The 12706-nt window shown below is 42.0% G+C and overlaps 1 protein-coding gene and 1 long non-coding RNA gene across 4 annotated transcripts in view; one reads left to right on the top strand and one right to left on the bottom strand.

Annotated features, from left to right (window-relative positions):
* The window catches only part of LOC102136801 (uncharacterized), a 64099-nt gene extending 54036 nt beyond the window's left edge, over nucleotides 1–10063 (bottom strand). The window contains exon 1 of one of the 2 annotated variants that reach the window (XM_045375312.3): nucleotides 9951–10063. In XM_045375312.3, coding sequence (XP_045231247.2) covers nucleotides 9951–10011 — 61 coding nt within the window. In that variant the 5' untranslated portion in view covers nucleotides 10012–10063. The remainder of the gene's footprint in view (nucleotides 1–9950) is intronic. The other variant, XM_065532811.2, reaches the window with a different exon arrangement.
* On the top strand, nucleotides 7263–11743 carry LOC141408757 (uncharacterized). Of its 2 annotated transcripts, XR_012425301.1 has the most exons (3): nucleotides 7263–7378; nucleotides 7552–7760; nucleotides 10655–11743. It is a non-coding gene; the product is annotated as an uncharacterized lncRNA (long non-coding RNA). The 2 variants fall into 2 exon arrangements; XR_012425300.1 differs by lacking the exon at nucleotides 7263–7378 and having other exon boundaries at nucleotides 7625–7760; nucleotides 10675–11743.
* Nucleotides 11744–12706: the final 963 nt, after the last annotated feature.

Here is a 12706-nt window from a genome sequence, read left to right as displayed (position 1 = left end):
TTTGCACTAGACTAGACTCTGGGCATAACTCTATGATTTCCTCCCTCCCTCCCTCCCTCCCTCCCTCCCTCCCTTCCTTCCTTCCTTCGTTCCTTCCTTCCTTCCTTCCTTCCTTCCTTCCTTCCTTCCTTCCTTCCTTCTTTCTCTTTCTTTCTTTCTCTCTTTCTTGATGGAGTCTCATTGTGTCACCCAGGCTGAAGTGCAGTGGCATGATCTTCTCAGTTCATTGCAACCTCTGCCTCACAGGTTCAACTGATTCTCCTGCCTCAGCCTCCCAAGTAGCTGGGATTACAGGCACCTGCCACCACTCCCAGATAATTTTTGTATTTTTAGTAGAGATGGGGTTTTGCCATGTTGGCCAGGCTGGTCTTGAACTCCTGACCTCAAGTGATCTGCCCACTTCAGCCTCCCGAAGTCCTGGGATTACAGGTGTGGGCCACTCTGCCCGGCTACTATTCTTTTTTTTTGAGACGGAGTCTTGCTCTGTCCCCCAGGCTGGAGTGCAGTGGCTGGATCTCAGCTCACTGCAAGCTCCGCCTCGCAGGTTTATGCCATTCTCCTGCCTCAGCCTCCCGAGTAGCTGGGACTACAGGCACCCGCCACCTCGCCTGGCTAATTTTTTGTATTTTTAGTAGAGACAGGGTTTCACAGTGCTAGCCAGGATGGTCTCAGTCTCCTGACTTTGTGATCCACCCACACTGGCCTCCCAAAGTGTTGGGATTACAGGCGTGAGCCACCTCGCCCGGCTGATTGTTGGTGTTTTTTAAGAGTTGGGTTCTCACTCTGTCACCCAGGCTGGAGTACAGTGGTGCAGACACAGCTCCCTGCCACCTCCAACTCCTGGGCTTAAGGAATTCTCTTGCCTCAGCCTCCTGAGTAGATGGGACTACAGGCATGCACCAACACACACAGTTGAAAATCGGGGAACTTGGAAAAGGTATTATTATAACCTATTTGGTCTTGACTTTTGAAATAATTAGAATTGGATTTAAAATTTGGTCCTGGAATAGCCATAATTGATCATTATTCCAGGAAAAGTAAATATTGGTGCATCCAAGTAAATGCTTAATAGATTCAAATTTTATTAAATAAATTACAACAAAATGTGCTTTAGAACCTGCATTCACAGTTTAGTACTTCACTGGTTTTACTTCACTTGGTAGCCAAATTTGTCTAGTTTATCATAGTGACAACTGGGGATAGGCCAATGATAACTGCTATAAAATTCTGCTTTGGCCAATTAAAATTGTTACTCCAAGAATGTAAGAGAGCAAAAATGTATAATAAATCCTAAAGAGAAGAGATAACATTCAGCACTGTTCCTCCACAGATCTTGCTATGACATAACCTATAGTCAAGGTGTTTTGTTTTGTTTAACAATATTTAGCAATGAGATTGTCACGTTATCATTGATATTTGACCATCTAAAATAGCAAGCTCTTCTCACTGGTTTTCCTTTACCTGGCAGGGAAATGTCTGATTTATCATAGTGACTACTGGAGACGTGCCAGTGGGAACCCATTCCCGGTAGGTACAAAACAAATGCTACAGCAAACTTACCTGAAGGAAAAATCAAGATTTGGCTTAAATAGGAATACATATTTATGTATGCACCCAGAGACCGGGTGCCGTGGCTCATGCCTATAATCCCAGCACTTTGGGAGGCCGAGGCAGGCGAATCACTTGAGGTAAGGAATTCAAGACGAGCCTCGCTAACAAGGCCCTGTTGCTACTAAAAATACAAAAATTAGCTGGGTGTGGTGACCGGCAACTGTAATCCTGGCTACTTGGGAGGCTGAGGCAGGAGAATCGCTTGAACCTGGGAGGCGGAGGTTGCAGTGAGCCGAGACTGCGCCATTGCACTCCAGCCCTGGGTAACAAGAGCAAAACTCATCTCAAAAAATAATAATAATAATTAATTAAAAATAAAAATAAAATTAAAAGCTCCAGAGTATTGAAATTATGCATTGTCACTTGGTTTTGAAGAATAACTGTAACATGTTGAATCTGTATACAGCATACATTTTTCTGCTTGCATTACAGAGTTCCTGTTGATATAAGAAAAGCTTTGGCAGGGCGTGGTGGCTCATGCCTGTAATCCCAGCACTTTGGGAGGCCAAGGTGGGTAGATCACGACATCAGGAGATCGAGACCATCCTAGCTAACACGGTGAAACCCCGTCTCTACTAAAAATACAAAAAAAAAAAAAAAAATTAGCCAAGTGTGATGGCAGATGCCTGTAGTACCCGCTACTCGGGAGGCTGAGGCAGGAGAATGGCATGAACCCAGGAGGTAGAGCTTGCAGTGAGCCGAGATCGCACCACTGCAATCCAGCCTGGGCGATAGAGTGAGACTGTCTCAAAAAAAAGCTTTGAGGTTTAAAATAAGTGTCTTTGTGGATTATACCAATTATAGATACTTAAAACATGAATAAGCATAGAGGAAAAAGGGATAGACAGTGGGGTGGGGTGGAATTTGAGGTATTAGAGAAATTCTTTATGTAACAGTTTCCCCTGTCTAAATCATCTATTGTTTGAAATTAGTTTCTTTAACCTTTGTGATAGCACTCATGTTACATGGCTTATTTTTATCATTTTTCTTGAATTTTCTTTGATTCCCCTTCTCCTATTATCAAAATTGCTTACTGGCCTGGCATAGTGGCTCATGCCTATAATCCCAGCACTTTGAGAGGCCAAGGTGAGAGGATTGCTCGAGGCCAGGATTTTGAGACCAGCCTAAGCAACATACTGAGACCCCGTCTCTACAAAAAAGTTTTGAAAAATTAGCTGGGTGTGGTGGCACATGCCTGTAGTCCCACCTACTCAGGAGGCTGAGGCTGCAGTGAGCTATGATCATGCCACCACACTCCAGCTTGGGCAACAGAGCAAGACCCTGTCCCTCTGGGGGTGGGGAAAAAAAACTGCTCACCATTTTACCATTTCAACATTTGCTTCTTATAGGAACACTTAATAGGTTAACCAGATTACACAGAGACAGAATTCTCTTTCATCAGAGACAGAATTCAATGATTCAATGCTGTCAAATCCCTTATGTTGAGGCAATTTTAGGAAAGAAAAAGAAAGAGTATTTCCCCCATGACATGGATCAGAGGCCCTATATTGCAAATGCAGGAAGCACTGTCTATGCTGAAAGAAGCTCCTTGTTATATTCACAATTTCCCAGTGAGAGACAAGGTAGAAACTGCTCTTGCCTGAGTGCATATGTCATCCTCAGTGCTACCTGTGAGACCACTAGGACCTTCCACGAAAAATGCTTCCACACTGACTCCATCACTTGGCCATCAGGCATAATGTAAGAAACTTAGCATTTTTCTAACACTTCAGGAAAGCTGAAATCAAAGCAGACATCAACTTCACAAATGATATATTAATCTGGGCTCAAATATGGAAATTATTATTATTATTATTATTATTTTGAGTTGGAATCACGCTCTGTCACTCAGGCTGGAGTGCAATGGCATGATCTTGGCTCACTGCAACCTCTGCCTTTCTGGTTCAAGCAATTCTCCTGCTTCAGCCTCTGGAGTAGCTGGGATTACAGGCACCTGCCACCATGCCTGGCTAAATTTTTGTATTTTTAGTAGAGAGGGGGTTTCACCATGTTGGTCAGGCTGGTCTCGAACTCCTGGCCTTGAGATCTACCCACCTCAGCCTCCCAAAGTGCTGGGATTACAGGCATGAGTCACCATACCCAGCCAGAAATTATTTAATGATAAAACTAAATTTAAGTATATGGGAAGAAGAGAAATAATTGTTCATTTTCTTTTAGCAAATGAATACATTTAAGGCTGTGGCTTGGGTCCTGTGAGTTGAGCTGAGATGTGTGCAGTGCTCCCCGCTACTCTTGCAAACAGGACCTAAATATTTGGCAGACATTTTTTCTGGCTACAGGTGATTTTCCATAAAAACATACTTTACTATTTAGGCATTACATTCCTAATGCCTTTATTATGTTTTCTTCTTCACAAAGAATTACACTGAAATATAAATAAGTTTTCACCTTCTTTCCAGGTGTGCATTTGGACAGTCCCAGCTATTCAGGAGGCTGAGGTGGGAGGATCTCTTGGGCCTGGGAGTTCAAGGCTGTAGTGAGCCATGATTGCATCACTGCATTCCAGCCTGGGCAACAGAGTGACCCCAGTCTCAAAAAAAAATAGTTGATTATTTTCTTTTTGATCATATATAAATTATACATTTTTAAATATTTAAATATCATTTAGAGTAAATCCCCCTGTGGCATGTTTATGATTCCTGCTTTGGTACTTGAGACTCAGCCAGGTCTGTTTTGTCCTAAACAACTGCTGGGACCTTTATTGTTTATTCAGCCATTTGTACATTGATTCTCCTGGTCATTTCTTTTACAGCTTTGTATAATAGCACAAACCTGGGAATGTTAGACAAGACACATGAATGGGCATTTAAAATATGTTGAGAAGTACAGTAACTATTAAAACTAGCACGGCTTTCAAACAGATGATGATTAATAAAATTGTGACTTCTTATTTTTCACACAGGAAATGCTGTGAATTTTAGGGCATTAAAAACCAATTGTTAACAGAGAGTGCAGCCTGACTGGAAGATTTTTAAATTGTTTAAAAGTGTCACAGTGTAGGAAGCCAGAAAGAATTGGAAACATAACTGAAAGAAAGAGACTGCTCCTTGCAACTTTTAGCCATGAGAGTAACAATACACATTTAGATAGAAAAGGCTATGAGATTCCAAAAAGTTCAGACAGTATTGAGTTTCAGAGAATAGCGGGATATAACCCAGTCCTTGGTGGTCAGCTGAACCATATTATGATTGTTTTTAACGTGGAAAGAAGAAGACTCTGCTCTCTTTTTAAAAACCTGCTGTTGAGCTGTGTACTCTCTGCCCCAGCTGATAGTCACAGCCTTGTCCTTACTGTGAGCAGAGTGAGGAATTGACCATCTCACCAGTGTGCAAGCTCTCAGACTTTTTCTTTACTGGAATAGGTGCACTCTGGGTGCAGTGATGGTTCCTCTCTGTTCCCAGAGGGCTACTCCCTCCCTCACTGCCAGGACAGATGTCGGTGTGTGTTCTCCCAGCCAGTAGGACAGATGCAGTCTGTAAACAAAATAAACACAGACACAAACACACACACACCTTCCTCCCTCAGCAACCCCAACCCCTGACAGTAGAGATGAATCATGTTACTCAAAGTAGAAAGTTGCCATCAGTAAGTGAAACTGACAAAAGGGTATCTTAAAAGACAATTGCCTCAAATTTAACATCTGTAAAGAAATATGGCTGGGCGCGGTGGCTCATATCTGTAATCCCAGCACTTTGGGAAGCCGAGGTGGGTGGATCACCTGAGGTCAAGAGTTCGAGACCAGCCTGACCAACATGGAGAAACCCCATCTCTACTAAAAATACAAAATTAGACAGGTGTGGTGGTGCATGCCTATAATCCTAGCTACTGGGGAGGCTGAGACAGGAAAATAGCCTGAACTCAGGAGGCAGAGCTTGTGATGAGTTGAGATCATGCCATTGCACTCAAGCCTGGGCAACAAGAGCAAGACTCCATCTCAAAAAAAAAAAAAAAATGCAGTTGATTATGGAGATTGATTAAGAAGTAAACTGCATGATATAAAGGAAAACATATTAATCTAAAGTAGACTAATAAATTTCATTGTACAAATTTTTTCTTTTTCTACAAGTTAATATATAAAGGACAAAATAGCATAGAATTAAAGGTGTTGTGTTTTTATTCAAGAATGATTTTTTTTTTTTTTGAGGCAGAGTCTCCCTCTGTTGCCCAGGCTGGAGTACAGTGGCATGATCTCGGCTCACTGCAACCTTCACTTCCTGGGTTCAAGGGATTCTCATCCCTCAGCCTCCTGAGTAGCTGGGATTATAGGTACTGAGCCACCACATCCAGCCAAGAATATTTACTTTTTTTTTTTTTTTTTTGAGACAGAGTCTCATTCTGTCCCCCAGGCTGGAGTGCAGTGGCACAATCTCAGCTCACTGCAAGCTCTGCCTCCTGGGTTCATGCCTTTCTCCTGCCTCAGCCTCCCTAGTAGCTGGGACCACAGGCGCCCACCACCACTCCTAGCTAATTTTTTAATTTTTTTTAGTAGAGACGGGGTTTCATCGTGTTAGCCAGGATGGTCTTGATCTCCTGACCTCGTGATCTGCCTGCCTCGGCCTCCCTGAGTGCTGGGATTACAGGCGTGAGCCACCGCGCACAGCCAAGAATATTTTCAAAAGCATGTCTCTCAGGCTATAAAAATTGAAGTGGAAATTGAATAATCAAGTTTATAGCCTGAAGCAATTGGGTCTATTAAAATAATAATTATTCATTTTATTTCTAAGTAAAAGAGATAAATCAAAGGCTAATAAAACAGTTCATTTGGGATAACTTTCTTTTCAGATGGCTTTCATTATGATTCTGCTGTTACTTTCAGATCAGTTAATACGTAGAAGACGACTACAATTTTGTATTGAGATTTAGAGTATAAACTAAGTTCCATTTCATTAACTAATAGAGACCAGCAGGTTGGTTAAGAAAGGAACCATTAATTTTACAAAGAGAGTTGTTCTAAACTGTTACAAGTTTTCCAGTACTTAATTTTTACAATCCATTAGCTTTTTAAATAGCAAATAAAATTGTATATATGTTGTGTAAAACCTGTTGAGAAATAAGCAGATTGTGGAATGATTACATTGCGCTCAGGAACATACACATACATATTTTTTGTGGTGAGAACACTTCTTGATTTTCAAGAATACAATACATTAACTGCAGTCACCATGTTGTGCAATATATCTCTTAAACTTATTCCTCCTAAGTACAATTTTGAATGCTTTCACTATGTCCCCAAGCCCCTGCCTCCCAGCCCCTGGTAACCTCCATTCTACTCTCTGCTTCTGTGAGTTCAATTGTTTTACATTCCACGTAAGTCAGATCAGGTGGTAGTTGTCTTTTTGTGCCTGGCTGATTTTAAGGAAGGAGACCACTACTCCTGCTGCCCTCCTCCCCCCACTTTACCTAGTTCACAAGACAGGAGGAAAGAGAGAAAGCAAAAAGTTAGAAAAAAACAAAAGTAAGATAAATAGCCAGACAACCTTGGCACCACCACCCAGCCCTAGGAGTTAAAAAAAAGTAATAATAATATCAACCCCTGACCTAAACTACTTGTGTTATCTGTAAATTCCAGACACTGTATGAAAAAAACCTTGTAAAACTTTTTGTTCTGTTAGCTGATGTATGTAGCCCCCAGTCACATTTCCCACACTTGCTCGATTTATCACAACCCTTTCACGTGGACCCCTTAAGGCTGTAAGGCTTTAAAAAGGCCAAGAATTTCTTTCTCGGGGAGCTCGACTCTTAAGACGTGAGTCTGCCGAGGCTCCCGGCCAAATAAAAAACCTCTTCCTTCTTTAATCCGGTGTCTGAGGAGTTTTGTCTGTATTCATCCTGCTACATTTCTTGGTTCCTTGACCGGGAAGCGAGGTGATTTACTGACGGTAGAGGCAGCCCCTTATGCAGCTTATGCCTTCCCTGTAGGCGGACTCTGGCCAGCTTGGGCGGATCCTGAGATGTACATCCTGAGATGAGGATCCTGAGAATGCTCCCGGGTAGGCATTTGCCGCAGTGGAACGTCTCATCAGGAACGTCTCGTCAGAGCAGTGCACGGCAGACCCCCATGGAGGATCAACACAGTGGCTGAACACTGGGACGGCACTGGCACTTTAAGTCTGGACATCTGAAACTTGGTAAGACTGGTATTTAGAACTTGCCCACTCCATTTGAGTGGAAGCGTGGCCTGATCACCCATGGCGTGCCTGTACCGGCACTTTGGTTTTTGTTTTTGACTTGATTTGAATTAATTGCTTGATACTTTGGTTTTAGTTTTGATTCTGACTTGACTTGAATTGCTTGATAAACAGGCGTGCCTTTATTGGCACTTTGGTTTTGGTTCTGATTTTGACTTGGCTTAAACTGCTTGACGAACAGTTGTGCCTTTAACACCACTTTGGTTATAGCTTTGATTTTGATTTAGTGTGAATTAGACGAGTGAGTGATCTTGTGCCCTTTCCTTCTTGTAGTGTGAATGTTGTTTTGTCGCGAGAGAAAAATAGGTCAGACACAAAGTAAGGCCACTCCACTAGGAAATGTGTTAAAAACATTTAAAAAAGAAAAAAGGAAAGTCATCAAATCATCAAAACTTACTCTATTAAAATGCATGTTACAGAACCTTAAAAAAGGTTTTGCAGGAGATTATAGAGTTAAGTTAACCCCCTAGAGGTTAAGAACTCTGTGTAAATTAGAATTGCCCTCTTTTGGTGTTGGATGGCCCACTGAAGGAACTACAGACAGAGAACAATTGGCCATGTATTTAAGGTGGTGACAGGGGTCGGAGGACAGCCAGTGTACCTAGATCAAATTCCTTTATATTGACTCATGGTTAAATATAAGATAGACAAAACCAGCATAAATTTAGCCCTGTTTAAGAGCTTATTGCAAAAAAGCCAAAAGTAAAAGTAAGAGCAGCTTCGCCAGCAGACACAGAGTTAAAAAAAAAAAAAAAGGAGTCACAGAAACAGCAAGAGAAGCCAGTTTTGCAGGAGTTGCCAGAGATAATAGAAATTCTTTCTCCATATGTCCCAGCCTACCCCGCTTTACTGAGGCCAACAGCCCCCTCAGAAACGAGATTCAGGAGCTAACATAACCCAGGTCTCACCTTGAAGGGGAGGATCGGAGCCTAGAGAGGCCAAGGAAGGAAGTCAAGATAGTCAAGTGGGCCCTCTCAGATCTGTTCTTGCTTGAGCTATGTAAATGCCTCTCAGGCAGACGCAAGGACCTGTCTATTATAATGACCAGGCCCACATCCAGGGGGGGCAACAGACTTTCATCTATCAGCCCTTTCCAACCATTGATTTACTAAACTGGAAACACCCTGAACCCGGCACCTTGCTCCCGGCAGCTAGAGCCCTGTCGAGCATAACTGTGTAGAGGTGTGTGGGACTCAAGTTTACTCTAGCAGACCTGACCTCCGGGACCAGTCTTAGGCATCAGTAGACTAGGAGCTATACAGCTTCATCAACCCACAAGGAGAGAGAGGTGCGGAATATGCGGTGGTAACCCTGGACACTGTCTTGTTAAGCTGAGCTCATTGCTTTAATTCGGGCCTTAGTACTCGGTAAAGATAAGAATGTAAACATTTACACTGACTCTCGGTATGCCTGTTTAACCCTCCAAGTGCATAAAAAAATTATATAAAGAAAAGAACAACAACAACAAAAAGACTAAAAGTAAGTGTAAAAAAAAGAATCAGAAGAAAACAGGAGAGAGAGAGAGCAGTGTGCGGGGGCGGGGCCCGTGCCCTTGCCCCGCCCCACCAGCTGGCTGTAAGAGCAGGATAACTCAGAAGGAAAAAACAAAAAAGCAAATTAAAGACTTAAGAAAAAAAGCCAATCTGTTAGCAACAGCACTCATAAAAACAAAAATTAGCAATGTGAGAGGACGTGGACGTGAATATAAATGTGAAAGAAGTCAAGTTAGGCAAGGATTCAAGAGCCGGACAAGGCTAGAGAGAGATTAATGTGTGAGATGCAAAAAGAAAGGACACTAAAAAGGTAAATATTTAAAAGGCAATAAAAGAAATGGCCAAGGCTGCAAGACAAAGAGGCCATCGGCCAAGGGCTGCCGCACCTTGGAGGAACCAAATACTGACCTGATCAGGCTGACAGGAGCTGAAGAATGTATAGACTAAGGCAGACTAGGCACCTTATTTTAGGCTCCCAGGAGCCCATGGTCACATTAGAAGTTAAAAGCAGCAAGATTCTGCCGTATCTGGATTCCAACTACTCACTGAAGGCTAAGCCACTAAATAGTGTTACCAAGAGGGGGTGGGGGAGAAGAGCCCCTCCTCTAAGAAACTTAAACAGGAAAAAGAGCCATACCTTGTGAAAACTTGCATATAGACTTTACAGAACTGCTCCGTGCTGGAGGCTGTCGATACATGTTAGTGCTTGTTTGCACATTTTCAGGGTAAGTTAGTTTTCCCTGTCAGGACAGAAAAAGTACAAGAAGTGACTAAAGTACTATTAAAAGACATTATCCCCAGGTTTAGAGTACCTCTAACTTTAAAGTCAGACAATAGGCCAGCATTTGCTGCTGACATAGTGCAAGATTTAACAAGACTGTTAAAAATAAAATAAAAGTTACACACAGCCTATCGGCACAAAGTTCAAGAAAAGGTAGAACGCATGAACTAGACACTCGAGCAGCTACTGAAAAAAATATTGCCAGGAAATTCATTTAAGATAAAATCAGGTTTTTGGCTATGGTCCTCCTCCGAGTCAGGTGCACCCCCACCAAACAAACTAGGTATTTGCCCTATAAGATTGTGTTCAGTCTGCCACCCCCAAATCATAGGTCAAATTAAAGGGGACCTCCAGAAACCAAAGGAATTAACCTTAAAAAAGCAAATGCAGGCTTTAAAAATAGCCATACAAAGTGTTCATAATTAAGTAAATGAAAATGCCTATAATCCGGACACCCCTTTAAATCTAGTGACTCTGTTTAAAGTAAAATTTAATTTTTCTAGGACCCATATAGGATGGGCCCTGTACTGTAACCTTGTCCACTCCCACTGCTGTTAAAGTTGCAGGTGTTGTGTCTTAGATCCACCACAGTCAGATAACACTGGCAGCTCAGGACAATGGACCAGCCAGCAGGATGCAGATCACCCAACCCAGCCCATCCTGAGATGAGACCAAGCTGCTGCTGAGAACGACAGCCCTGCTCTAGTCACACACCAGCAGCTGACTAGTCTACGCACGGCCGAAGCTTGAGGACTCATCAAGCAAGTAAATGTAGTTAAAAATCTTAAGACTAATAGTTTTCCTGTAATACTGTTTTCCTATTGCTCTGTGTCTGTATTCAACCTTTTTCCCAGGTAAGGACCTCTTTTGTCCTTGCTGGATATGAATATACTGTACATTGTTTTGTTGTTGATACCCCCCATAACCATGCTAGAAGAAACACCTATATAAGGTGTCCCCACTGTACACATACTACTTAGGAAACCCAGACCCATCCAGCCCAGCAACAATTCCGAGTCTTTCAGTCATTCTTTAAACATATACACCAGAAGTTACCAGAACCTCCTCCTTCAGCAAAAAGAAAATAGAAAAAAACCTATTTGCTCAGCTGGCTGAAAACATTGCTGGCAGCCTGGATGTCTCTTTATGTTATGTTTATAAAAAGGCTAACATAAGAGACCAACAGCCTTGAGAAGCAAAAGAGTTAATGCCTCAAAATAACTTTACTTTAACTAAATCTTTCCCCAAACAGACGCCCCAAGTTCAAGCATCTGGCTCTTAAAAGTTTCTGTTATTAAAAAATACTGTGTTACTTGCTAAGAAAAAGCTTTTAAGACCCAGTAAAAAAACTAACTTGCTTAAGACATGACAAAGTTGGTACATGTGCCTGTACAGGTTTAACACAGGTTTGAACCTAAGTCTTCATTCAGAAAACAGTTTCCAACTACAAAAAAATGTAAAACCCTCATTATAAGTGTATTACTAGTAACAGAAACGTGCTTGCTGCTCCCCTGTGTATTATACTTGCTCCTTCAAATGATGAAAGGTTTTGTAGCTACCATGGGTTCCTCAGAAGACTTCAGCACAAGCGTATTACATAAAACACTATTGCTCTGTCTCGCGAAGAGACTCAGAAAGTAAAAATAAAAGTAAGAACTCCCACTAATTAGTATAAATTCTCAAAGAGGGGGATAAGGAAGGAGATCACCACTACTCCTGCTGCCCTCCTCCCCCCACCTTGCCTAGTTCACAAGACAGGAGGAAAGAGAGAAAGCAAAAAGTTAGAAAAAAACAAGTAAGATAAATAGCCAGACAACCTTGGCACCACCACCCGGCCCTAGGAGCTAAAAAAAGTAATAATAATAACATCAACCCCTGACCTAAACTACTTGTGTTATCTGTAAATTCCAGACACTGTATGAAAAAAGCATTGTAAAGCTTTTTGTTCTTTTAGCTGACACATGTAGCCCCCAGTCACATTTCTCACGCTTGCTCGATTTATCACGACCCTTTCACGTGGACCCCTTACTGTTGTAAGCCTTTAAAAAGGCCAAGAATTTCTTTTTCGGGGAGCTCGGCTCTTAAGACGCGAGTCTGCCGACGCTCCCGGCTGAATAAAAAACCTCTTTCTTCTTTAATCCGGTGTCTGAGGAGTTTTGTCTGCGGCTTGTCTCACTACAATTTCACTTAACATAATGTGCCCCATTAAGCTCCTGTGAATCCCAGTTTCTAACCTGCAATTGCTCTAAGTGTTTTTGTTGCCTTTTCATGGTTTCTACTAAGAATTCCAGAGCTCAGCTGCAATGTTTTCACTGCCTTGGAAGTTATTCATTGTTTTTCTTTACATCTTATCCACAGACACACAAATAAATTGTCTGGTGCAAGTGCAGCGGCTATATGCCCTTCCTGTGAAGGCAGGCCGGTTTGACATCGATTAAGCAAATCCATCTCAGCATTCGTAACAGCCTTTATATTGTTTGATATCAAGCTCAGTAATTTAAAAAATATGCCTCTGTCTTTGTAAGACTACCTATGGGTTGGAGACGACTTATGTAGTATTCAACTCAGCAGATAATGTATATAAAAATTACTTCATATGATTTAATGATCTT

Source organism: Macaca fascicularis, chromosome 16, assembly GCF_037993035.2.
Source record: "Macaca fascicularis isolate 582-1 chromosome 16, T2T-MFA8v1.1".
Lineage (NCBI taxonomy): Eukaryota > Metazoa > Chordata > Mammalia > Primates > Cercopithecidae > Macaca > Macaca fascicularis.
The sequence above is the reverse complement of the archived record's forward strand: the minus strand, read 5'-3'. Positions and strand labels throughout refer to the sequence as shown.